Source organism: Ananas comosus, linkage group 14 (assembly GCF_001540865.1).
Source record: "Ananas comosus cultivar F153 linkage group 14, ASM154086v1, whole genome shotgun sequence".
In the NCBI taxonomy this organism is placed as follows: domain Eukaryota; kingdom Viridiplantae; phylum Streptophyta; class Magnoliopsida; order Poales; family Bromeliaceae; genus Ananas; species Ananas comosus.
The window spans coordinates 2,859,659-2,886,455 of record NC_033634.1 but is presented as its reverse complement, the minus strand read 5'-3'; the positions used below and the strand labels follow the sequence as shown (position 1 = coordinate 2,886,455).

Below are 26,797 nucleotides of genomic sequence, written 5' to 3'. Positions count from 1 at the left end.
GATACTTTAACGAGTCAGCTCATGTTCGGCTCGTTTAATAAACGAGCCGAACACGAGCCGACCCCAGCTCACTCGTGTTCAACTCGTTTACACCCCTACCCATGGGTGTCAGGATAGCATTGCTTGTAAATTTTAGGCTAAATTACACTTTTATTCCTCAAACTCGTTTACACCCCTACCCATGAGCGTAATATTTTAATTCTCAAATTTTAATTTATCATATTTTTTTGTCTTAATTTTTTAGATTGTTGCAATCAACTCATTCAGTCTAAATAATTGAACCAGATGGTGATGTGTCGAATACTACAATGATGTGACAGTATTGTGGTTTAAATATGATGATAATGATAATAATAATGTTATAATGATATGCCATATTATTATTTTATGAGTAATGCTTCTATACTTTTTTTTTTTGGTTATTGTTCATTCACGCGTATTCAACGGCTCAGATTTAGTTTTTTTAAAATTGTGACCTACAATAGTAGGTCACTTTGGGAGAGATACCGATTATCAGGTACCTCAAAAAAGGATATTTTTGTCTTTTAATATATGGACAATTTGTCATTTTATATCTACTATATTTTCAAAATTTTTGTTTTTTCTTTGTTTCCTTTTTCTCTCTCTATCTTTCTTTTCATAATTTGGCATGTCATATAAGGAAAATTTCAAATGATTTAACAATATGATCATTGAATTTAAACTTTAAATAGTAATATGAAATTCCTCTAATTTAAATTTCACTTTTAAATTTTAAGTATTCAATTTTTAAAATTTAAATTCATCGTATTTAGAAATAAAAATATTTCTAAAATTTCTATAATTTAAATTAAAGCATAATTTGAGAAACACTAAAACATTTAAAGTAGATTCCTATATTAATGCCTAATAATTTCATAAATTTGGTTAATCAATTAATTTCCTAAATTAGTACTAATTAATGCATAAATTTAGGACCTCAATTAAAAATTTCTTTAAATATTGTATTATTTAATTACCAAATTAACCTTGAATAAAATAATCTTTTTACCTGCTAAGTATTAAAGTTACATTTTTACCCTCTATTAATCAACGGTTAAGATCTTTTTTATTTTTTTTTAAAAAAAGTACCGAATCATTTCTCTTCAAAGTATGCTAATTAGACCTTTAAAGATGAACGGTTTGTTCAAAATTTGAAGCCAAAATATCATTGATTGACTCAAATTAAACAAATTGAAAGATTCGATAGTAAAAATTAAAATTTTGAAAAATTGTATAATCAAATCAAAATGGTCCGTAGTTAAGATAAGTTTTGTACTGTTTTACTTTTTTTTTTTTTTTGTGAGGGTGCTTCTTTAATTTGTTTGTTGCTTTCCTGGTGGAGGTAGAGGAGATTTAAAAAATAAAAAAATAAAAAAAAACAAACAAAATCTCAAGTTACTGGGCGTTTCAATAAAAAGAAAATTGAATTTAACACTATTGTCTGATAAATTAAGCTTTTATCAGGACAGGAACTTCTAAGTTCGAGTTCTTTGATCTTCTAGTCTTATTTAATTTTTTCCCATTTAAAACTCTCGAGTCCAAACATATTAAAAAAATTATCGTTTTCAAAGCCTAATTGCTTTATATTTCTAGCTGAGTTTATTTCTGAAAAAAATGAATGGAGTGGATAACTTGCTATCTCATGTGACTAAAATTACAATGGAATTGATATTTTTAGAGCTGGTTTCGATATTCACAGGAGAGATGTATTATATCTATCCATGATTTAGATTTTTTTTTTTTTTAATGCGAATAGTGAAAAAATGCTCTGACAAAATCAATTCCCAATTAGTAACTAGTACATCATTATCTATCTGAGTAAATCTTTCAATGTAATTTGTAATTAACACTTCCCTTAGCGACTTTCTAACACTCATCAATGAGCTAAAATTTTTATATTTCGGATGGAAATTAATGATGCAGTTCTTTTGTTCTTCTTTGTCGTAGGTCGGACGCGACTAATCATTGCTCTAACATTAACTTCTGCTGCAGTGGCAGCATTGCTTGTCACTGTAATATGGATCAAGATAAACTCCAGAACAAATTTAACAGATGGTAATCAAATAGAAATCNGCTCGAATTAATTTCAAGCCGAGCTTGAGCCTAGATTTAGGCTCGAAATTAATTTCAAGCCGAATTTGAGCTGACATAAGCTTGCTCGAGCTCGGCTCGTTTCCACCCCTACAAGTGGGATTCGAATGCATCAAACGAAATATTACTTTTGAATATATATGTAAGCAATTAACTACGTATAACTAAACAACCTTTTATATTATGGCGTGACCAATAGTCGCTCATTACATGAAAACGGAATTGTGAATAAAAATATAAAGATCAGAGATTTACAACTGAACTTAAATATTTTGGGCCGATTGTTTAAAGTTTAATAAATTATTTGTACCAGTGAGTTGGATCTTCACATTTAGTATTAAAGTCGGCTTGTTATCTAGAAATGTGAGATTGATGGGAACTTAGATCGCTGGTGATTTTGGACTAGGCAATATGACTTGACAAGGAACGTTAGGGTCCCCGATAGTTATAGATCGATTGAAAAAATGGATTGTGAATAAGAATATGAGGATAAGGGATCTTAATACAAATAACAAGTAACTGAATTTAAATATTTCGAGCTGATGATTTAGATTCCAACATGTTATTACTGCTAATCGGCTAAATCGTTACATATATGATAACTAGTGAATTTGTAAATTTTTATCCAAAGTTTACTTTGCTTGTTCAATTAGCTACCATTCAACCTTTCGAATCTATGGCCATTAATTAAAATATTATAATCCATTTAGACCGGAGCCTAGTTTCATTTTTAGTCAACCTAATAAAATCAATATATATATATATGAAGAATGATCTGTATGGTCAACATTTTATGGCCATACCATGCAACCTAGCTACAGGTGGGCCAATGAGAACTGTACACGTCAGCATTTGATGTACTCATCATCTAGAAGTTTAGTACCTACCATACATCTTGACCCACTATTATGTGGGAACGGGTGATGGCCTTAGAAGGCCAGCATCCTACTATATGTCGGAGATCAGGTTGTACCGAGTTTCGTTTCAAAATGGCGTAAGGACGGATTGGACTGAGTTATATTTAAAATGGCATGAGTATTGAACTGAGTTATATTCAAAGTGGCATGAATCTGATCAAACCAAGCCACAATCGAAATCTGCAGGCATCGTATATGTATATTTTAAGTAAATTAATTGCATATTTCTTACCACTGCACTTTTGAAATTAATAGTTAGTGCCAACGATCAGACAAATAATATCAGAGTCAAAGATCACGTGTTCAGTTTTCACATACTGCAAATTTATGCCTATGTGGCGGAAGACTAGATAGGTCGTAGGTGCTGTGTGTATATGATTTAAGTGAATTGATTGTATATTTCTAACAGCTTAAAGTTTTAGGATTAATGATTAGCCAACGATCCGAAGATGACAAATTTTGCTAACATATTTTTATTATCACACGAACTATTTGTATCTAGTAAACTTCTATATTCTTCTTATGAATTATACTGATTACAAAAATTATTAGGGTATATTGTGTTTAACGATGTGAATCATCGATTTAGAATAAAATATTTTAATATTTTTCTTTAAAAAATTGCTTATAGCTGAAGGCGTTTACTCTTATAAATTTCTATCCAAAACCATATAAAAAGCCTGTTCAAACTTCAAACCTCTCTCTACAAAGATGCAGCATCATCATCAAATTCATAACCCCAATTATTACCATCATCATTAACAAAATCACAGCACCAAATTGAATCCAACATCTCTCTTCATGAAACCATCCTCACTCTTCCTATTCCTCCTCCTCCTCCCCACTGCCGCCGCCACCGCGGCCGTCGCCGACGACGACGCCTACTCCCCGGCGGTGATCCTCACCGTCTGCGGCCCGGCCCCGACCCCCGACCCGACAGCGTTCGACATCAACTTCGCCACGGCGATGGAGACCCTCCACCAAAACATCTCCGCCTCCGGCTACGGCACCACCGTCGCGGGGGCCAGCGCCGCCAATGCGGTGTACGCCGTCAGCGAGTGCTTCGCCTACGTGTCGCCGACAGCCTGCCAGCTGTGCTACGCGGAGATTCGGCTCGACATCCCCCGGTGCCTCCCCGCCGACGACTCGCGCGTATACCTCGACGGCTGCTTCGGCCGGTACGCCGGACGGAACGTCACCGGCGACGCGGTCGATGCCGCGGACGCTGCGGTCTGCGGGAACGCCTCGGTGGACGCCGAGGAGGCGGCGGCGTTCCGCGACGCAGCGGCACGGCTCGTCGGGAACCTCACAACAGCGGCCGTAACCACTGAAAACTATTATCAAGCAGGTATGAAACAAAATGAAATTGTCTAAGAATATTTTTAAAAAATTATAAAAGAAAAACTGCTCGTTGACCGTAAAATATCAAAAGTAACTTTTTTTTTTTTTTTTTTTTTTTGCTGATTGATCCCTTAATTTGTTGGAAATTACATCCCTACGGGCATATAATTTTTGTGACGAAAAAAAATGTACAAAACCTGCATGAACTATGGACCATTTTTAACTGGCTATCCAAACTTTTAAAAATTTTTATTAATTTAAACTAATTACATTATAGTTGCGAGAATTATACGAATTCAAAGTATGCTAATTAGACCTTTATAGATGAATGATGTGTTCAAAATTTGAAGCCAAAATATCGTTGATTGACTCAAATTAAACAAATTGAAAGATTGGACAGTAAAAATTAAAATTTTGAAAGATTGTGTAATCAAATCAAAATGGTCCGTAGTTAAGATAAGTTTTGTACTGTTTTACTTTTTTTTTTTTTTTTTTTTTTTTTCTAATTATTTCGCGCTTAATCCCTCAAATTAAGCTAATTAATGGCTTCAGTTGTATGTTCTTGTGACCAATTACTTTTTTTGAGGATAAAAGATCAAATTTCTTGTAGTAACCTCATATTTTGTTATTTGCTCTTCCATGCGATTTGGTACTGAAAATACAAGCGTCGAGCTTATAGCGAGAGATTGTGCTACAGTAGTCGAGGAATTGTTTTTGTTAGCTCGGTAATGCAGTTTGGGTATATAGGATAACTGCTTATTTGTTAAATGAGTCAGAGATGGCCGATTAGAGGCTCCGAATACTGATGGAGTTAGTGCTTAATTATTAGACCTTCTCGTATCATAAATTGCGCGGAATTTGTTTCTTATAGTTTCTTATATATGATGTTAACATTTCAAATTTTCCCTGTGGGTATATGTTCTTGGTATGGCTTATCTATTATAAATTTTCTATATGCAGGCTAGTCTTGCTGATTCCTTCTTAGCCGATNTTTTTTTTTTTTTTTTTTTTTTTTTTTTTTTTTTGTGAGGGTGCTTCTTTAATCTGTTTGTTGCTTTTCCTGGTGGAGGTAGAGGAGATTAAAAAAAAAAAAACAAAACAAAATCTCAAGTTAATGGGGGTTTCAATAAAAAAAAGAAAATATGAGGATTTACTTGAAATTGACATCAAATCTTATGTGACTAAAATTACAATGGAATTGATATTTTCAGAGCTGGTTTCGATATTCACAGGAGAGATGTATTACATCTATCCATGATTTAGATTTATTTATTTATTTATTTTTTTTATAACTGCGAATAGTGAAAAAATGCTATGACAAAATCAATTCCCAATTAGTAACTAGTGCATCATTACCTATCTGAGTGAATCTTTCAATGTAATTTGTAATTAACACTTCCCTTAGCGACTTTCTAACACTCATCAATGAGCTAAAATTTTTATATTTCGGATGGAAATTAATGATGCAGTTCTTTTGTTCTTCTTTGTCGTAGGTCGGACGCGACTAATCATTGCTCTAACATTAATTTCTGCTGCAGTGGCAGCATTGCTTGTCATTGTAATATGGATCAAGATAAACTCCGGAACAAATTTAACAGATGGTAATCAAATAGAAATCAGAAAAATTTGGAAGGTAAAATGCCGATGATTTTAAATTTTTGATACACTAATTGTTCACTTTCATTCCGATTGCAGATACCGACGGTTCGCGACATATAATTCGAAGAATTTCGGCGTCTCACCTTAGTTTCAAATATGAAGATCTGAGAAAAGCAACAGATAACTTCAATCTAATCAACAAGCTTGGCCAAGGCGGATTTGGTTCTGTTTATAAGGTTTACATTTCCTCCAATTCAATCTAAACTTGCAGGGTCAAATGCAGAGCTAGTCCCTGGGCTTTCTTTTTTATGTATTGCAATTTCGCTCCTAATCTTTCGCCTAAATAGCTTAGTCTTTAAAACTGAGCATATGGACTAGCAAAAGACAGGTTTTGTTAGGAACTTATCCGCTTAGGGTGCGTTTGGATTGATGACGTTGTGATTTGGCTGTAAATCAGGTTTATTTAGAGTAGAAACATTAGTTTTGCCATTTGTTATGAAGACTCCGAGAAGATGTGGTGGGTATCCGCGGGCTTAAATTCTGGAAACAAATTCTCTTTGAATCTCCTCGGTATTATGCTAGTTGATGGCAAGACCAATATTTTTACTCTCACCAAACTTGATTTCAATCTAAACGCCTCCTAAAGTGAAAGACAATGGACAAAATTGTAACCTGTGAAATGTTCAAGGAGTACCTGTGCTTTATCCTAAACGTATTCCTTGTATATTATCTTAAGATTCTTAATACCTTGTGTTGGTAAAATGTATTGCTAGTTTTTGAATGTACTGTCCTGATTTTGCTGCTTCTTGAATATTGCAATTTCATCCTTGATTATAAAAGAAAGTCTAAGTTTTTTAATCCAGTAAAATGGCCATTTTATTTGTTCTGTAAAGTAACTGTTTTATTTCAGTGCAATTGATAGAAACATGGCTAAAATGGTTAATTTTATAGGAAAAACTTACATGCTGCTAGGTTTAGCAGCTTGACAATATGTGTGATAAAGTTCAGGGACTAAGTCACAATATCTGGACATTTTCCTTTTTCTTTTCCCCTTCTAAACTTGAAGATGGTATGGAATCTTCTTCTTAGGGGGTTTTACCAGATGGAAAGGAGATTGCAGTAAAGAGGCTCTTCTTCAATGCGACGCAACGGGCTGATCAGTTCTTTAACGAAGTTAGCCTCGTCAGTCGTGTTCAGCACAAAAACCTCGTAAAGCTACTAGGATGCAGCATCGAAGGGCCCGAGAGCCTCCTCGTCTACGAGTTTCTCTGCAACACCAGCTTGGATAGCTTCTTATTCGGTACTCTTTCACGCCTTTCCGAGGCTTTAAAGCTATTTGACTCCGCGAAATAGTGCAGTAAATATAGTTTTACTACATTTCTAACTATTCGTGATGGGCTTAATATGGTTTCTTCACCCTATACTTCAGATTCTTTCAAGAGAAATGTACTGGATTGGGAGAAGCGACTCGAGATTATTGTCGGGACAGCGGAGGGGTTATCTTATCTCCATAATGCATCTGAAGTGAGGATCATACACAGGGATATAAAAGCCAGTAACATATTGTTGGATGAGAGGTTTAAGCCGAAAATAGCTGATTTTGGCTTGGCTCGGTACTTCATGGAGGATCAGAGCCATCTTAGCACCGGAATAGCTGGAACTTTGTAAGTTCAAAAGAAGCCTAAAATGCAAGATACACCCCTTATAAATATTTCGATTTGTACATTGTCCCCTCCGTAGTATGAAACATGTATTTGTCATACAAAAATAGTGACAAATATTGCTGAAGAATCATGATATGATAGGTGTTTTCTGCATTTTAGTCCAACAAGAACTTGTATGCTCCTAGATACTGTTGAGTAACGGCTAGTGCACTCAAATTCTTGTAGTGGTTATATGGCTCCCGAGTACATCGTGCATGGGCAGCTTACGGAGAAAGCCGATATCTATAGCTACGGGATACTCGTTCTTGAGATTATTACGGGCCGAAAGAACAACAACTCTGTGGATGACTCACCTGAAGGCCAATCTCTCATGTCGCAGGTAACTTTCTACTCATACTTAGGTTTTGGTTTTGCTGGATCTTCTACAGCATGCAATAACTGTTTGTATGGAGCTTATAGCTTCTCTATGCAATAGAATCAGATGGTTACGGTTGGAGCTTTTGCTTTTGTGCGCAGAATCTTATTTCGACTTCCACGCACAACAAATGACTAAAAAAAGAAAAAGAATCTGTTTCAGAAGCCAGGCTAAACAAGCTAGGTCAAAATCTCCTCAATAGCTTCTTGCTGCAGCAAAAACAGATCCAAATTTATGTTAGTTTTTGCGTCAAAACCGATGATCTTTTGTTTCACAGTTTCTTTCCTTTTGCTTCTAAAAGATATGGCGGCAGTTCAAATCGAGAACGCTAATAGAAATGCTCGATCCGTGCCTTCGCAATCGGTGCTCGGACGAGGAAGCTCTCAAGGTGTTCCAAGTGGGTCTTTTATGCTCGCAAGCGTCGCCAAATCTTCGGCCGCCAATGTGGAAGGTGGTGGAGATGCTGAACAGCGGATCGAAAGAACTGCCTTCTCCGACTCAGCCTCCCTTCATCGACATCAAGGGGTCAAATGCTAACAAAAGCAACAGCTCCGAGTCCTCTTCTCTCTTGTCGTCCTCATCGAAGTCCCCATTTTCGTTGAATAAGTTGTCGGTGAGTGACATGGAAGCAAAGTAATCTGGGAAAAAGAAAAGAAGAGGGCAACATACATGTTTTATCTACATATTAATGCTTCTGCTTGCATACCTCTGCAAATATACAAATACAGTTACAAACCTCTATGCATTGATATCCAAAGAAGGCGCGATTCGCAGGGACTCTACAATCTCACATATTTTGAGGAGTATATATATGCGAAAAACACTATAGATTGCAGATTTAGTTGAGGCATTTTTATCCTGCTGCTTAAAGAGTCATTCCTAGATTTTTTTTTTTTATTTTTTTTCATTTATTAACAGTTTTCTTGGAACAATGTATAGTGCCATATGTCAAAAATAACATCATACTTTGTAACATTTTGTGTCATATATATCATCTCATAATTAGATGAAGAGGAAAGGGAATTCACCATAATCTTTTTTTTTTTTTGGTGAACTGTACATTTAGATATGACAAAGTACAGTGACATGTATCAGAAACCATACTTGTAACCTTTTGGTAGCATCTTACCTCTTAGTTGAAAGGAAAGAACCCAAGTTTTTTTTGCCTTTTTTCTATTTCATGATTAAAAACTTGGGTGATTATGTGGTGGTGCATTTTCCAAAAAAAAAGATGCTAGATACATAATTTCTCTACAAGTTTGCTCAAATTTTCTTGAATTAAAATAAAGAAGATGCTAGATAAATTATGGTACATTCTATCTATCATCCATGTACCGAAAAAGGTTCCGAAAAATTGGGTCTTTTGAGATTCTGATCTTATGTGCTGGTTGTTAGATGTTACTCAAAATTTGATAATCGGCTTCAGTTCGAAACTTCGACTAGCCGATAGTTTTGTGGTGCAACTAATTTGAAAAATTAGTTGCGAAGGAAAAATAAATGTCTATGGTGAGTAACGGAGAGCGACATATCGTGATTAGTAGTATACCTTAAACATTGTATTCTCTTCTTCGATAGTAAAGCTCTCTTCTCTCTCGCTCGTGATTTTTTTTCTGCAAAAAAATTTTCACGTAAATCTGTGCATTCTTCTTTTTCTGCTTGTTACATTAATTGCACATCCCCAAGGATGGAGCTATGGATAATATAGCTTTAAGTAAGTATTATCCAAAGCTAAATAAATATTATATTATTATGCTAATGAGATACCTATAGGTGTTAACGTGTAACATCTCAAGTGTTAATAAAATAATGAAATAAAATACTCACACTCCAAAACAAGGATTAGGAGAGAAATATTATAATTAGGGATTTGAATATCTCGTACTTTGACTTTTGTGGGAATTAAGAGACAATGGGACATTAAGAGTCAAAAAATTTGTGTTAGTTTCTCCTTTGACTATTGTCTCTTTTTTGAAAGTATGTGTAGCTTAGTCAACAAAAAAAAAAAATCGAATTATTCAATTAACTTTTTATTTTTTTAGAACAACTTGGTAAGAAGAAACATGGAGTTTTGCAATATTAAAATATAAAAAAAGTAAAAAAATTTGTGGCAAAAAAATATTATTTATTCGGTAAAAATTATATGTCGAACCTCAACTATAGATTGCTCAGCAGCATCTTTCTAAACTTTTAATTATTTTGATTTGAATTATAAAATTAGATAAGTTATTAATATTGGTTGATTTATTCGATCTCCACCAGGTATTATCTTCAACAGCTTATAATTTATAATAGAAATTAAGATTACGAACTTTTAATCAATAGTACGAAATGCTTCAAAATTTTTTTTCTCTGTACTTATTGAAAATAATTATAAATATTTTTGACTTTTTTTGCTAATTCATTTGCGGCATTTAACCGCAAATAATTTTTTCGGTCCGTTTATTTATGAATTATAATGAATTCAACAACTAATCATTTATAGCTAAACCAAAAATAAATAAATAATAGCTTCTATTAGTTTAGCACAAGTGAGAGTGTGTAATTATAACAAAAATAGGGGTGTGCTTATCAACTACCATAACTAGCAATAAAAACGTTATTAATTATTTTATAATAATTATTTTATTTCCCGATTCCATTACATTCGTTTTCTTGTTACAGTTAGATACCGAACCATGTAATTAAAAATAAATAAATAAATAAATAAATAAAAGAAAAGGAAAAAAATAAAAAAAGAGGAAAAAAAAAAGGAAAAAAGAGCGCAGGCGCAAAAAGCAACGGAGCTCTAGGGGAGCAAAAAGAGAAGAGGAACTCCTCCGAACCCTAACCCTTTCCCCCCTTCTCCTCCCCTCCCCCTCCCCCTCGGAATCCGATCCCCATGGATGGGAGATCCCCGATCGCGATCGACTCCCCCGTCTCCGCCGCGCCGCGCCGAGCGATTCGAGCCCCGCCGCACCCCATCTCGCCCCATCTCGGCCCCCGCCACCGCTCTTAGCGGCGCTGCTCCACTCTTTCGCCGGAGCTCCGGTGACCTCTCATGCCCCCTCCGCTAAGCTCGAGGAGATCGGTTTCGGTTCCGCGGGATCGGCGATGAGGGGTCTCGGCCGTGGGATTCGGCCTCGCCACTGTAGAGGTACTCGTTCGAGCTTGTTCCTGATAGAGATCTCCCGATTCGATTGCTTCGATTGGGTTTTTGAGTGCTTCGGAGATCAAAATCGCAGCTTTATAGTTTTTATAGGGGGAAATCGCGATGATTTGAGGTGATTGGAGTGATGAACTAAATGTTTGAGCTTACTGTTTCTGATTAGGGGTTGATTCATGCTGAGAGAGTTCGATTAGGGCGTCGCCTCCTTTGCAAATTAAGCTTACATGCGCTGTGTTTCTCCTCTTTGGAGTTGTTCTTTCATGCATTGCTACCTCACATGCTGCTTACATTTGTTCATTTCTTTAGGCATTTGGTTACTCAACCTAAAAAATTAGGCGGGGTTATGTGGCCTCCTATTTGCAAATGAGGTTGATCTAAAGCATTACTTGAGAAAATATGCATGAAACCTTTATTTATATGTTTTTAGCCAAGATTCTGCATGTTGTTAGTTCTTTTTTTTTAAAAAATTATTTGTGCAGCATAACTGTAAACACCATTTTGCATGTCAAATAGAGGAATAAAATATGACAAGTGGATGCATTGTTATTGGAACACATTCATTTGACCCACATATGAAAACCTCTTATTTTTATTAATGTTTATTCCTGCTTAAACCTTTGCTTATTAGACCACAAACTTCTTTCATTATCATTGGCTGTTCTTGTTCAAACCTCTGTGTTATTTCGATCTTGCAGGATTGTTAAAAGATTCCCAAAGAATATTGTTGTTGAATTATTTGGTGACTCTGTTGTTTGTGGAACTTATTGCTGAAGCGAAACCGACCGGTTATACATCAGAAGTAACACTAATAGCTCCTGATGTTTCTCCTTTACATGGATGGCGACCGCTTAAATCCAGACGAGCAAGTTTCACCATCGTCGATTTAAGTCAAAAGAAAATTTTCTCACCACAAGGTGTCCCTTCACCTGCACGGGCCCCTATTCCACCTCCAAATTATGGCTCGCTACGGGTAGTTGGTCTGCCCTCTTCGAATTCCTTGCGCTTATCTAATCCTTCCAGGAAGCAGGACCGACGTTCAGATTCGGCACTTGTTCCTTCACCTGTTACTGGTGCCCATTCGGATTCCAATTCCAGTACAGTCCCTTCTGGGTTTTCGCAGCCTCCGTTGGCTCCTCACACTGGTTGGTTGAACTTGCAGTTGGATATTTTGTTGTTTAAGCATATAACATTAACAACATTAAAAGATAATAGTTGCCCAAATATCTGCTTTATTTTACTTGTTAAATTGCAAGCGTCACATGGATGGTTCAGATCTTGTAATCTGATATGAAAAGTGAGATGATGTCATTTTTTATTGAAGTTTATGGATGGTTTAAATCTTATAATTTGATATGAAAAGTGAGGTGATGTCATCTTTTATTGAAGCTTTTTTAACTTTCAGTTTAGTATTTTGACAAATATTGTAATTGGTTGAGGACGAGACCTGAATCAAGTAAGTTATTCTAATACTTGACTTCTAGTTAGTTATGTTTTAAGGTATTTGTCATTTCCCATTGTCCCTTGCCAGGCTAGTGAGTCCTTATAATTTAAGGTCTACATTTGCAAATTTTTTTTAAATCCTTTTTTCAGAATGTTATCTGCCAAATTTCATAATAACTGAAATGAAATTATTCATGAAAGTTTTTTTTGGTAAGGTTCCTTTGGATTCTTATATTTTTTCTTCTTCTCTTACAGTGATAGGAAAAGATTTTTCGATATTTTATCTGTTAAAAGGTAGGAAAAAAACACTACCGTCTAAACTTTATTCACTTCATTACCTCTGGAGATGAGCTGCATGGTAACTCTGTATCTGGTTATACTGTTGATATTTAATTATATACAAGTCTTATAGGAATCTAAAAATTCATTTGGATGTTATTCTTGCTTAGTAGAGAACATGAAAGATCGAATTAAAACTATGTCACCTATTTTTACTGTAGCTTTATCTTTTTTATCTTGCTTATTTGCTTGTGTTTTCCATTGGAGCAGGCTGTTGTCGGCCAAACATGGTGCTGAAGCGTGGAAGTAAAGATTGCCACTGTGTCTACCCCGTAAAAGTTGAGCTTTTTCTTCGTAATGTTTCTTTGAGTTCAAATTGGAGCAATGAATTCCTTGAAGAACTTGCTTCTCAGCTCAATTTGCTTGTTAATCAATTGGAGATTGATAACTTCTATGTCGTTGGTGCTTCTGGACTAAATATTACAATGGACATAGCCCCACATACAGGAATTAGTTTCTCAGCTGATCAAGTTAATGTGATGAATTCTTCACTTGTCCAGCATAATGTTCGCATCAACCCTGATCTAGTTGGTGACTACACACTTCTTAACTTAACTTGGTTTAGACCACTGGCTCCATCTCCCGGTAACGTGTGATCTACTTATGTCCTAAAATTGTCTTACTAGAATGTAGTTATTTGTCTGGCACAATGACCCCTTCACATCTTACTTAAACATTTCAGTTCTTGAACTTTCCCATACTTCGGAAATTGATAACTAATTAGCTGGCTTCCTTTTGCTGCCCAAAATATCTGAGAGCTGAGCATATTTCATAAAACCATGTAATAACATTGCATTGTCATCATAACATTTGCGGTTCCACATGTTGAAAGTCAAAAGACATCTTAAATTTTCAAAATCATGTATCCATCAAATAAATATGATATATACAGAAGATCCCGTCCCCATGTAATTTGTAACGAACTTTAGCTTACTAAATAAATACAGGACTCTTGTAGATATGTGGTCCTCAACTACTTCTAGTCAATGGAGTCTATGTGTTGAAAGGATTACTGTTCCACTGGCACAGGGCGTGTTAGTGTGTCAATGGCACGACATGGCATGCTGGTTTGTTAGCGGCACAGTACGGCACAGCATGCTGGCACGCACCCCATTTTATATGTTGGCATGGTTGGCATGGGAGGTACGTGCCGGACATGCCAGAACGTGCCAACTTGTCACGGGTCTATTGACTTTTTGTCGAAAAGCCCGCGCGGTGCTCGTTCGTCACCTGCACAAACGAGCCAGCCAGTCCGTCCTGAGGCACAACTTCGCAAATTGGCAATGACCGAGAATTGAGAAAGAGTACGGAAAGGGGTCCTGCAAATTGGCACAAACAACGAATATTTTATTGATAATGAAAAGTTGGACTACAAGCGAAAGGCACACGACTCGACTTGGTCGGGCATGGCCGATGAGGGCAAAATGATCACCAAGACACTTTGCATCTAGCGAAGCCGGCTTACTTAATACGGCTCACCCAACCTTCCCGTACTACCCTATATTGGCATCCACCTATTTGGCACCCCCGGGGTACAAAAGTGCTCACCGAGGGGTACGTTTTTCCCACTCCGCACACCCATGGAAAAATAGGCCGCCAACCCATGTCCGACACGCGTTCGGCTCAATCCGTCGCATAAGTGGCCATCGTTAGCGAAATACCTATGTCCCCTTGGATGTGTAGCATGAGTGAACCCGCGGGTAGCCAACCGGATGCCAATTTACAAGCAATGCCCACCCAAAGAAGGAAAATCCTATGTCGACGTCGTGCCCGACACAACATTTATAGACTCTTTACAAACTCAATGTTATTGACAAAGTTAGGGCCGTTGACAACCAAAAAGGACCCTGACAAACTGGCATGGCAATCCTATTCTATGGTCACTTATTGAATGTTGCTTTCTTTTGCTCATTCATGCTCTTCAAATATAGTATTTCATAGTTCATATTTCTTTCTTCCTTGACATTGTTTCGGCACATATAATACGTACATAGTTCTGCAGGGCCCATTCATTTTAGTTTGCTTGCACTTCTTCATTAAGGTTACTTGAAAATTGCTGGAATTGTCTATAAAAGGTAGTCTTTTTTACATGTTTTTGTAACATTAGTTTTGATCTGCCTTGCCAACTTTTCATTTGTTTTTCAGCTCCAGCACTTCCTGTATCGCCTATGGCATCCCCACCCACAAAGCCGTATGTGCCAAAACCAATTAAAGATCCTGGAGATGAGAAGCATTCCAATTTACTTATTGTTGTTGGCATATGTGTTGGTGTTCTCATTGTTATTCTGATAATTGTTTTAATAATTTGCTCCTGTGCATCTGGGAAAGGAAAAGATGAGATACCAGCCAAAGAAACAGGTAGATGTTATTAAATTTACGTGCTTTTGCCCTTGTTTAATTTCACTGAAGGTTTTGTTTTTCTTTTTTCTTTTTCCTGCATACATCTTATATATAGAAGGTTCAATTAGTTTCAGATATGGCAATACCCAAGTCGTAGTGTTGTTAAAGTCACACGTAGTTTCTTTTACTTCTTTTGTTGAGTTGCATAATTTAGATAAAGTTATTGCTTGTAACGGGAAGGGGATCAAGTGCTAAAGTCTTAAGATTGTGACGGTGCAAGTGGCACTATTTTGGGGGGTACTCTATAGTCTAACCTAGTCTAATCTAAAGTTGAAATGATTGTATTTATTGTTGGTAAACTATTTGCTAATCTTGCTTCATGATTATGCAGCCAAGCCTAGGGCCCCGGATGCAGTTTCTGTAGAAGGATCTATTCCTCACCCAACAAGTACACGGTTCCTCCCTTATGAAGAACTCAAAGAAGCAACAAATAATTTTGAACCCGCAAGTTTACTTGGAGAAGGTGGTTTTGGTCGTGTTTTTAAGGGCGTGCTCAGTGATGGTACTGCCGTTGCCATTAAAAAGCTAAGCAGTGGCGGCCACCAGGGAGATAAAGAGTTTTTGGTGGAAGTTGAGATGCTAAGTAGGCTGCACCACCGGAATCTTGTGAAGCTTATTGGTTATTATAGTAGTCGTGAGTCTTCACAGAACCTGCTATGCTATGAGCTTGTTCCAAATGGAAGCTTAGAGTCTTGGCTTCATGGTAGTACTTCTTTCATTAACCGGTTCCTATGTTCTGAAGCCTAGGGCATTTTTTAGTTTGCTGGTCTTCTGCAGATGCACAGTTTCAATAGCTCCTTGTAGGAGCCCTTAAGTTTTTAATTAAAATACCCTCAACTGCTTTAAACCTCAATTTTGAGCTTCTATTTATGGGGATGGGGTTCACAAGCTCATTTTGGTTTCTTTCCATAATCAGAATTTCCAGAATTTTCGTGTGCCATACTTGGCTTCTGCTTCTCGAGTAGAGAAGCCTAGAAGAAGGGCCAAACAAACATTGAGGGCTTGTTTGGTTGGGCTGGAGCTTCTGCTGAATTTTGCTATTTGAAGAAACAGTATCAAGCTTTTCTTTGAATTTCCCTTAACAGCTTCTCACTGTAGCAGAAGCAAAAGGTTTGTTGATTTTGGGCCCCAAAAGCTCATACTAGCTTCTCTCCACAGCCAAAAGTTCCACGCTTCTTGTTTTTAAAACAGTCTACTTTTGTTTCTTGAGTAGAGAAACTATTCCAGAAGCCGTCTCCAACAGACGTTGAGATTCCCTTTTGACGCTTTACCACAGTATTACAATTTCATCTTAGTGTTTGCGGTTGTAGTTTGAGATTAAAAATTAATTTATACTGACATGAACGTCCTGTACTGCTTTTTAGGTCCCTTGGGAGCTAACTGCCCTTTGGACTGGGACACCAGAATGAAGATTGCACTTGATGCTGCAAGGGGGTTAGCCTACCTTCATGAAGACTCTCAGCCATGCGTGATACATAGAGACTTCAAGGCATCGAATATATTGCTTGAAAACAACTTCCATGCCAAGGTATCCGATTTTGGCTTGGCCAAACAGGCACCAGAAGGACGAGCCAATTATCTCTCAACTCGTGTCATGGGAACATTTGGGTATTTCCGTTTCATCTCTCTTTAATTCTCAACGATCCTACATAGTTAAGTGGCCTTTTAGGGGAGTTTACATTTATATCCCTGCAAAACCATCTATCTGCATGTATGCGACAAAAAAAAAAGAATTTTTCATCTTGCGGGATCAGTTGCTGCCCTTCTCTTACTTAAGTTAGGTCATCCAATTCTTGGGGGAAGTTTGTTTCTATTAAATAAAAAGCTTTTTAAGTGGGGCATTTTTGCTAGTACAAGGGTATGTCTGTAACAATTCAAGGCTTTGAAGATTATATGTGAGAATTCATGTTTTGCAGGGATTGCACGCCAATGTATAATTTTGTAGCAGTATGCCTGTAAACATGCTGATATCTCTCGTTTATTTCTTTTGCAGGTATGTAGCACCAGAATATGCAATGACAGGACATCTACTTGTAAAGAGTGATGTGTATAGTTATGGTGTGGTTTTACTTGAGCTGCTGACGGGAAGGAGGCCTGTCGATATGTCGCAACCATCTGGCCAGGAAAACCTCGTGACTTGGGTTCGATTTCTCTCTCCTTACCGTTTTATCTTCTTTGACTCTATATCCGTTGTTGTTATAGATCGATAGAGCTCACTGTTGAATCGCATATTTCTAATTTTAGATACATGCGCTCGGTGCGTATTCTAGTACGAGAAACACTATATAATCTTATCTTGTTTAACTATATTTGATTATAAGGTAATTTCATCTACTCTTTTACCAATTCCTTAAGTGTATCCATTCGTGTCGTAATTGCCCTTAAAAATGTGCTTTCAATTTTCATAATTGCCCCCTGAAAAGTGAATTCATGAAAGAATATGTTTAAGAAAAGCAAGGGCATATATGATATTTCAATTTTTTGTTTGGGTATATGTACAATATTTAATTTTTTTTGAGTATGGTGAATATTAAGCCTTTCTTGTTAATGCTCCTATTACGTATAGGCTCGGCCAATACTTCGAGACAAGGATAGACTGGAAGAGCTAGCTGACCCGAAACTTGCGGGTAGGTACCCGAAAGAGGACTTCATCAGGGTCTGCACAATCGCGGCCGCCTGTGTTGCATCAGAGGCGAACCAGAGGCCAACGATGGGCGAGGTGGTTCAGTCTCTCAAAATGGTTCAACGCGTGACAGAATACCAAGAGAACGTGCCGACCCCATCCGCCCGACCAAATATCCGGCAATCTTCCACCACCTACGAATCCGATGGGACTTCATCTATGTTCTCTTCCGGACCGTTTTCAGGCCTAAGTCTCTTTGACAATGATAACATTAACAGAACAAATGTGTTCTCTGAAGATCTTCATGAAGGTAGATGAAGGGTTGTGGGAAAGTTACTAGTGAGCTGATCTCTGGGGCTTGTAATCAAACTTGGGAAGGGTGCGTGGGCAGGGTTTTGTGGAATGATGCTTGTATATGTTTCATTTTCTTCAACACCCAGGAAGTTGTAATGTTTTTCTTTTCCCCCTTTTTTCCTCTTTTTTTTTTTTCTCCTTTTCCTTCTTGTTCATTACGAACAACAACCATTGGTTCTGCTTCATAGTTACTTGTTCAAATGTTGTGTTCTTTGATTCCTGGGTTCTTTTTTTTGTTTTTGTATTCTCACATGTTGTTTATTGCCGATAAAGAATAGCATGAATGAAATTTGTTGCAAGCTTAGATTGAATCGTTATTTCCTTATATGCGCACTCGTATCATCGTACGAACAAAGCTTGTGATACACATTGATCAAAGTCAATGTGTGTCACAATTAAAGCGTGTGCGTGTGTACACGTGCCCTAGGTTCAACAATTTAGTTAGACATCTTAATGGGCCTGTAAGATTTTTGGTGCAAAGCCGATGTTCTGAGGCAACATGACAAAGCTTCACCAGATCTCAATAAATTCTCCGACGCGGTGTCTTACAAAAAAATGTCTAAATATCTACAAATAATATGCAACATATCGACAATTTCAGATTTTCAGTATGGTTTTCGAGCAATCTTCGAAAGAGAAGAAAACCTACTCATATGTTAACATTTATTGTTTTCGCTCACTAGAATGGTTCTTCTTTGGCTAACATGTAAACAAAGGCTTAAGTCTCTGCATGAATAGTTTTCTGTACCGATCTCCATATTTTCCTCTGAGGCGCAACTTTCTTCGGTTCAGGACTCTCCATCAGTTTGTCCAATTCCGATGGATCGAGCAACAACTTCTCTCTGATAAAAGCATCTAAATTGAAACCGCTACTGCGAGGATCTGCATCGTCTACGGCTTTTACAATGTCGTTGTTGGCAGGATCAGAACTGATTGAAGCTTCGTCAGTGGTGTTGTTTTTTTCTTCTGTGCGTTTTGTAGTATCTTTTTCCTTGAATTCCGAAGTTTGGTCAAAGTTTAGGAGTCGCTTTATGCTGTCGAGAGCGGGATCGATGATGTCGAGAAAACCCATGATCCACGAAGCATCATCCACGACTTCCGTACGCTGTTTTAACATTATTTATTAGTTTTTTTGTAATGTCATAATCTAACAGAAAGAAAATGCGACAATAGAGGTTTCGTTAAAAAGATGGCAACTCGTAAGTAGATTCATTCAATTCTAAGAAGAAGACAACAAAGGATTAATTCTTTTTTTTTAAAAAAAAATCTAGCATGAATGTTGACCATCCAAGATTGATTATACTGCTGTGATATGATGCATCATGCACCAAGAAGCTAGAATCCTAGATTGATCATATCTCCAACATCATAGAAGCAAAATAAAGATGACCTAATGTCATAAGCTATTAATTTCCTTCTGACATCACTCACGAGTCCAATCAAATTTTTGTGAATTTATCGAAGGAAAATGGGTTTAGAGAGAGAAAGCAGATTTACCACTAACCTGTTGAAAATAGAGATTGCGGATTTCTTCAGCCCGAATAGGATTACCTTGCTTCTCCTCCAATGACGCCCACGTCATCCATGTTATGTAGCTTTGAGAATTTATATTCAGCGAAGATCTGAACAATCTTCGAGCGACTGATAAGTTGCCAATCCTCTGCTCCAGAACTCCCCATGCCTGCAGGGACACAAAACCTATCAAGATCCTGATAATGTACTAAGCAGTTACATAAATGCAGCAGGAATCATCTATCTTCAGTCGGTCTTCACAATGGTATAAATAAATATTGCAACTTCTTTTTATGTTATATGGTAAATTGGCTCTATTAAACAAAATAATAAAACAACTGAAAAACCTCACTGTAGCAAGAAATATAATCTAAAAATAACAAATGCATAGTAGAAGCACATGGCATCACACGACAACAAATTACAAATAGTGCACTATTGAAGATTATTGAGCTTTCCACATAAAAGGAGAAATTCTATACCTGAAGACAGCGGGCAGCACTTTCACTCGTTGAATCAATTGATAAAGCTCTTTGGTAAAGCTCTCTTGCTGTGCTTATGTTTCCTTCTTTCCACTCCATCCATCCCCAAGCCTACAATTAATTCAGTGACGAGAAACACATGAGATGCGCTTATACTTTGCAGAGAGAGAGAGAGAGAGAGAGAGAGAGAGAGAGAGAGAGAGAGAGAGAGAGATTCTTACAATCCACACTGGTTGGTGTCTTGGATCCAGTTTAGATGCTTTTCTAAACCAAATACGAGCAACGTTGGCAGACAAATGTCTGTATTCCAGCAATGCGAGTGACTGAAGAATGACAGGGTCCCTAGGGTTTACTGCATGACCAATCTTAAGGAGTTTCCTTGCTTTGTCAACATCACCCTGCTTGGCCTCAAACAAAGCCCAGATGTGCCAGGCGAATCTGTTTTTCGGACTAGCCTGTACAGCATTCTGCATAAAATTAATTAAATAAAACATTAGTTAATTTCACTGTAAATATTTATTTTAGTTGACACTAGCATGTGGGAATCGTGCAACATAGGATCAAGTCAATTGATGAAATCACTATTCAAAAGAAATTAGCATAGGAAAGAGAGGGATACTATTCTATGTTTCAAATTTTACGCAGATAATTGCAACCTTTAGTTTGGTTCTTTGTTTTCCCGAAAGTTATATTTTCTATATAAACCATATTCAGGAGAGATATTGGCATCGCCTTATTGCATTAAATAACTGCCTGAGATAACATAGCAAAGAGGTTGACATGCACTGAATTGGACGTCACGTAGTTCTTATGTGGTTAAATAGCTTCTTATCTCTGTTTATTACTTCTTGGTAAGTTCCTATATGCTCTTCAAACTCTTTTACAGTAAGTAGCCTACTCAGCTAATGGAGATGACTAAGTCATTGCCTCACTGGACACCCAGAAATATACACATACATGCATACATTCATGCATGAAACAATAAATAGAAAGAAATCTTAATTAACACAATGAGAGGTAACTTCATCTAACTGGGGGGAACAAGAATTACCTCAAAGAGCTGCCTAGCAAAGAAGTTGTTATCTTGCTGCAACTCTACTTGAGCCCAAGCCTATGACAAAACAAAGTTTTCCATAAAGTAAGGCTCCCATAAAGCTCATTTTATTTTAATTTTGTTTACAGACAAGCAGCATCTTGTAGTGAGAATATAGAAGTAGAAAAAAACACTCACAAGCCAACTTGCACAACTTTTGGGATTGCACTTGGTCGCCTGCTGAAACAAGAATCGTGCCTGCTCAAATCGTTTTGACTTAGCTTCAAGCAAAGCAAGTGTTTGGTATATGTACTCATTCCCACCACAATACTTAAGCCCTTTTGCAAGGAGATTCCTAGCTTTTTTGATATTCCCTTGCTTGATTTCTAGAACTGCCCATCCATGCCAAGCCGCAATATGTTGCTTATCGGCTACAGTGGCTGCATCAAAAAGTTCTCTTGCCCTTCGGATATTCCCAGCCTTACTTTCCAGAACAGCCCAGCACTGTGCATCATAATGCAGAACAACAATCTCACTATTCGAGATCTTTTGCCAAACACAAAGGGAAAAAAAATTGAAGTGGTTCATAATTGTTCTTCAAGATGTTTTGGAGAACCTTGACTTTGATGTTATTTTCATCTCTTGCTGTCCATTTATATGGTCAAGGTTCTTTCATGTTGAACTTAAGATTGTTACAAAAATAGTTGAGCTATTGCAGGATTCGCAAAAGAACAACTATACTATATTATTGCCTGTATTAGGTTAGGCTATTGATCTTCATGCGATACAGGCTATAGATTTCATCCATTACTAGACAAAAAAAATCAACAAATAACTCCAAAATCCCATCCTCACTATGCTTAAAAGCCTCATCTCAACAATCATCCACTCTGATTCACAGGATCAAAAACGAACTATTAATCATAAAGAACAGCTGCTTTGTTTACACCAGTGTTCATGCTTCCTACAGTCCAAAGTCAAAATTGCAACCAATATAAAATATTATGTAGGAATTTTTATGCAACAAAAACTGCGAATAATAAATTATAGTCCCCAACACTAATGATCTCCCAGCATAAAGTGTTGAAAAAAGAAAAAGTTAACTTGCGGTAGAATGGATACGGACCTGCCAAATGTAGGAATTTTCTCCTTGCGTTGCTTGGCAGCCCTTCTCATACACTGCCCTAGCTTCAGAAAATCTTGATTGCTTACAAAAAAGCTTCCCAAGGGCTACATATGCCCGTCCATCTTCCGGCCAAAACTTGATACACTAAATAAATAATTGGTGAATTATATATGTAAGGACAGTTACATAACTTTTCACACACCCAAAGGCAACAAGAATAAGCTGATTTCTGGTAGTTTAACATGAGCGGATATCATTGCATAAAAGGCTTGATATATAGCATCTTTATTTAAATTACTCTAATATGTCAAAAGAAAATGATCAATTTATAAGAAACATCACTTAAACGACACATTACTAATCCAGGCCTGGGACACGTGAATGCTGAATCAATAAGACAATTCGAATTACAGGACGCTTCTATGTAGCTCAAGATCTTTTCATTCAATTAGTTCTTGCCTCGAATTTCAGTTTAAGCTTTCATTTGTCGACAAAACTTTCTCTATCTTAAAACAGATCCCAAAGTTCATGCGGAATTGGGAAAAGTTTACCTCTCAATAGTAGCATGGAGTCGATTTAATTACTCTACAAAATAGTGGGCTTCACACTAAGTTTTACTGAACCAAATTTGCTACTTTTAGACAACAAAATAAATGATAAGAAAAGTTTCATCACAATTAGAATCAAATTAAACATCATCAAACCATGACGACACCTTCACAAGAATGTTCTCAGCTTCTTTGTACTCGAAACACCTGGTCAAAACCTTGGCCCGGTACAACCCGAGCTCCAAGTTGATCGGGAGCGGCTTCTCCTCCGCGGCGGCCCCGCCGACCCGCTCCGGCTCGAAAATGGGCATCTTCTTCGCGAACTCCGACAAACCCCTATCGATCTTCGAAGACGACGAAGCCCACGCCCCTCCTCCCTCCCCATCCGAGTACCCCGTATCGACGACCCCTCCCTCCTCCGCGAACTCCTTCACCGGCCTCCGAACCACAAGAGCCCCCTCCTCCTCCTCCTCCTCCTCCTCCCCTGCTTCGGCGACGCGTTCGTCGAGATCGGAGCGTAGGGGGGAGGGGGCGGAGGAGGGAGGGGATCTGAGGAGGGGGAGGGAGGGGAGGGGGCGGAGGGGGAGAGGGGAGAGGGATTTGGGGCTAGGGTTAGGGTTTGGGGAGGGAGAGGGGAAAAGAGGAGAAAAATGAGAGGATTTGGGCGACGAGAAGAGTTGCATCTCTCTCTCTCTCTCTCTCTCTCTCTCTCTCTTCGCTCCGGTGGAATGGATAAAACGGAAACGCGCGCGTTTTTGTGATAGCGAAGAGAGCAAATTACGCACATACCCCCGCTAGCAACCCCCGGCTCTTCGTCGCATGCAAGGGTATAACGGTCAATGTGGGAAATGCATCACGCAGTGCACTGGAGCTAGAGGTCCGGAATGCGCCACGTCAGCGCGTGATGATAAGTGGAGTCGTTGCCAAGTCAACGGACGGTGTAGATCTTTCTTTAGACCACTGGGAAAAATCCTGCGCATCGGTCGATCTGGTTCGTCCATTTAAAACTAGAATTGATTTTAGCCGTTCAAAATGAACCGTTTAAACCAGTGAGCAGGAACTATGGAAACTTCTTTCTACGACACACCTTAACTAAGAATCTGGACTAGTTAGTACTTGAAACAAAGTATCTGAATAGAGTACTATAAAAAATTATAAAAAATAAGTTAAATATTTCTACATTAAAAAAAATCACCACAAGTAATACAGAACATTTTTCTATAATTACTCTTCTTCTTTTTTTTTTATTTTTTTATAATTTTTTAAAATCTATATTTTAATTTTTTAACATTTAAAAAATGTTATCAAAGGATAGCAGATATTTAAATTTCAAACTTCTAATTTTTAAGAGTGTTTATATTTCAGTAAACAAAAATAACACTTATACACCGGCTGTAACGGAAATAAATGAGGTATTACACGAGTCATTATTCATAAAAAAAATTAACATATTTATCGTTACAAATATTTTTAATTGAGTATTGATCCCTTTATATTTTCACATATATATCTTTCTCAACTTTAATACTTTGCACATAAACTCAATACATATATTTAAGAAAAAACTTCAAATACCCCCCTTATGGTTTCATTTTTTCTCTCTTTAGTACCCTGCGGTTTAAAGTATATCAAGTTAGTACTCTGTGGTTTTGCACTTTTTCACTTTAGTACCTTGTGGTTTAAAGTGTATTAAGTTAGTACCCTGTGGTTTCGCACTTTATCACTTTGATACCCTGTGGTTTCGCACTTTATCATTTTAGTATCCTGTGATTTAAAAATTATAGGATATAACTTGATACAAAAGTAAAACAACAAGATACTAACTTGATACAAAAATAACACCACAGACTACTAACTTAATACACTGTAAATCATAGAATACTAACTTGATACACTTTAAATCACAAGGTACTAAAATAAAAAAGTGCAAAACCACGGGAGGATTTTTGGAGTTTTCCCCATATTTAACCATTAAACTCTGACAACTCTTTATAAAATAACAATTTTACTCTTATAAACATGTACCGCCAAGCAGTATTTTTTTTTTGGAGTTAATTTCCTACGTGTCTCTCCAAATATAATAAATGACAAATATATTTCTATAAAGTTCAACTTTTATACGTTGTTTCTACAAAAGTTTTAATCTTTTTAAATATATCCCTGTTGTTAAAATTCGTTAAAAAGTTTTAGTTAACCATAGATTAAATACTTAGCTTTGATTAGTTTTTAATATTTTTGCCCCTCCTGTTATGACTTTTGAAAAGATATATTTATAACGGCAAAATTGAAAATATAAATGATTCTTTTATGATTCTCTAACGGTGATAAATTAGAGGGTCGACATATTTAAAAATATTAGTACTTTTGTAGAAACAACATATGAAAATTATACTTTGTAAGGATATATTTGTTATTCACTATTTTTGCAGGGACCCATATGAAATTATTATTATTATTATTTCTTTTTTGCTTTTGACTGGTGGCCGTTGCGTTATCCTTCTATAGTCGGCAGCGAAAACAACCTCAAATGCCGACTTTAATTTAACTCTACGAAGACAGAGTCGCTATCGCAGTACGGTTCTCTGCCGTCTTTACAACACGTATAATTTTTTATTTTTGAAAAATAAAAATAATACAAATTTGGTGCTGTGGTGTAGTCGGTCATCACGTCAGTCTTACACACTGAAGGTCCCCAGTTCGAACCTGGGCAGCACCATTTTTTAAATTTATAATTTTGCTCCAATTTTTAATTTGTTTTCAGGTATATTTTTAAACAAAAGTTAATTTCACGCTTCATAATTAATTAAATATATATATATATATATATTTTAAACAAACTTTAATGTCAATTAAAAATTTTATATTTTTACACTAAAAAGTCTAAATTCAAGAATGAAAGTCTTTTGAATGATTTGATGATGTTCTTATAAAATATTAATGGTTCATAAAATTTCCAATCTAATCCTAAACTGTAAGTTAATGTTCGATATATATATGAGAGATGTTTTGCCTTCAGAATCATGTGTTTATAATATAATATGAAGCTGAAAAACTTTTTATGAGCTAAATTAATGGACCGTTTTATATTTATTTTTAGACTAAAATATAAAAAAAGAATCCGTAAATATCAATTTTTTCACTTTTTTCTCCTTTTTTTCCATTTTTCCTTTGTAACTTCAAAATCCTATATTTTATCCACTCAAAATCTCAAGTTGATGCATTTAGCCCGCCTCCATCAGGATCCTATTACTATTTCATCATTTTCTTATAAATATATTATTTATTTTCGTAGGCAATATCACGTTTCGTGTATCCAAATGAATTAATTACGGTATATTTTTGTTGTCCCACTGAAAAAGGAAAATCATACTATTATTTCGTTTGTATGCTAGTATCAGATGAATCTTAGGGTGCGTTTGGTTCGCGCTATCTTTTTAAGATTCCTAGTAATGCAATGGGAATAAAAAAATATGACGGTGTTTGGCTAAAAGCACTAAGTAATCTAGTTGGTAATATTAGATTCACTTGGGAATGAGATTCATCCCAAAGTACTAATCTCATTCCCTTGCGGGAGAGTGGGTATCCTCATATTAATGGATTGGGGTAATCATAATATGTCTAATCTCTTTCTTTCTTCCTATCTGCCGGCTAGTCAGTATTATTATCCTTTACACTCTAACCTCATATCTCTCTCTAAACTTATATTTTTCTCTCTAAACTTCAACTATTTTTCTCTCTCTAAACTAA

General features: G+C 36.7%; 3 protein-coding genes and 1 non-coding gene across 4 annotated transcripts in view; 3 read left to right on the top strand and 1 right to left on the bottom strand.

Moving 5' to 3' along the window:
• Positions 1-9,063, top strand: part of LOC109720034 (putative receptor-like protein kinase At4g00960) — a 10,432-nt gene extending 1,369 nt beyond the window's left edge. Inside the window, exons 2-8 of the mRNA XM_020246892.1 lie at positions 1,721-1,727; positions 1,969-2,076; positions 6,066-6,205; positions 7,059-7,269; positions 7,399-7,633; positions 7,859-8,012; positions 8,350-9,063. Coding sequence (XP_020102481.1) covers positions 1,721-1,727; positions 1,969-2,076; positions 6,066-6,205; positions 7,059-7,269; positions 7,399-7,633; positions 7,859-8,012; positions 8,350-8,685 — 1,191 coding nt within the window. The 3' untranslated portion in view covers positions 8,686-9,063. The remainder of the gene's footprint in view (positions 1-1,720; positions 1,728-1,968; positions 2,077-6,065; positions 6,206-7,058; positions 7,270-7,398; positions 7,634-7,858; positions 8,013-8,349) is intronic.
• LOC109720675 (receptor-like serine/threonine-protein kinase ALE2) lies at positions 10,792-18,660 on the top strand. Its single transcript, XM_020247934.1, has 8 exons — positions 10,792-11,181; positions 11,889-12,335; positions 13,183-13,557; positions 15,118-15,330; positions 15,704-16,075; positions 16,737-16,980; positions 17,366-17,513; positions 17,939-18,660. The coding sequence occupies exons 1-8, from the start codon at positions 11,139-11,141 to the stop codon at positions 18,311-18,313; spliced, it is 2,217 nt and encodes a 738-aa protein (XP_020103523.1). The 5' UTR covers positions 10,792-11,138; the 3' UTR covers positions 18,314-18,660.
• On the bottom strand, positions 18,812-23,778 carry LOC109720676 (protein high chlorophyll fluorescent 107). The gene is made up of 8 exons (XM_020247935.1): positions 23,218-23,778; positions 22,503-22,646; positions 21,575-21,880; positions 21,395-21,454; positions 20,565-20,810; positions 20,344-20,454; positions 19,854-20,030; positions 18,812-19,454 (listed from the first exon to the last, which is right to left on the bottom strand). The coding sequence occupies exons 1-8, from the start codon at positions 23,731-23,733 to the stop codon at positions 19,068-19,070; spliced, it is 1,947 nt and encodes a 648-aa protein (XP_020103524.1). The 5' UTR covers positions 23,734-23,778; the 3' UTR covers positions 18,812-19,067.
• Positions 25,693-25,766, top strand: TRNAV-UAC. The gene has a single exon. It is a non-coding gene; the product is annotated as a tRNA-Val (tRNA).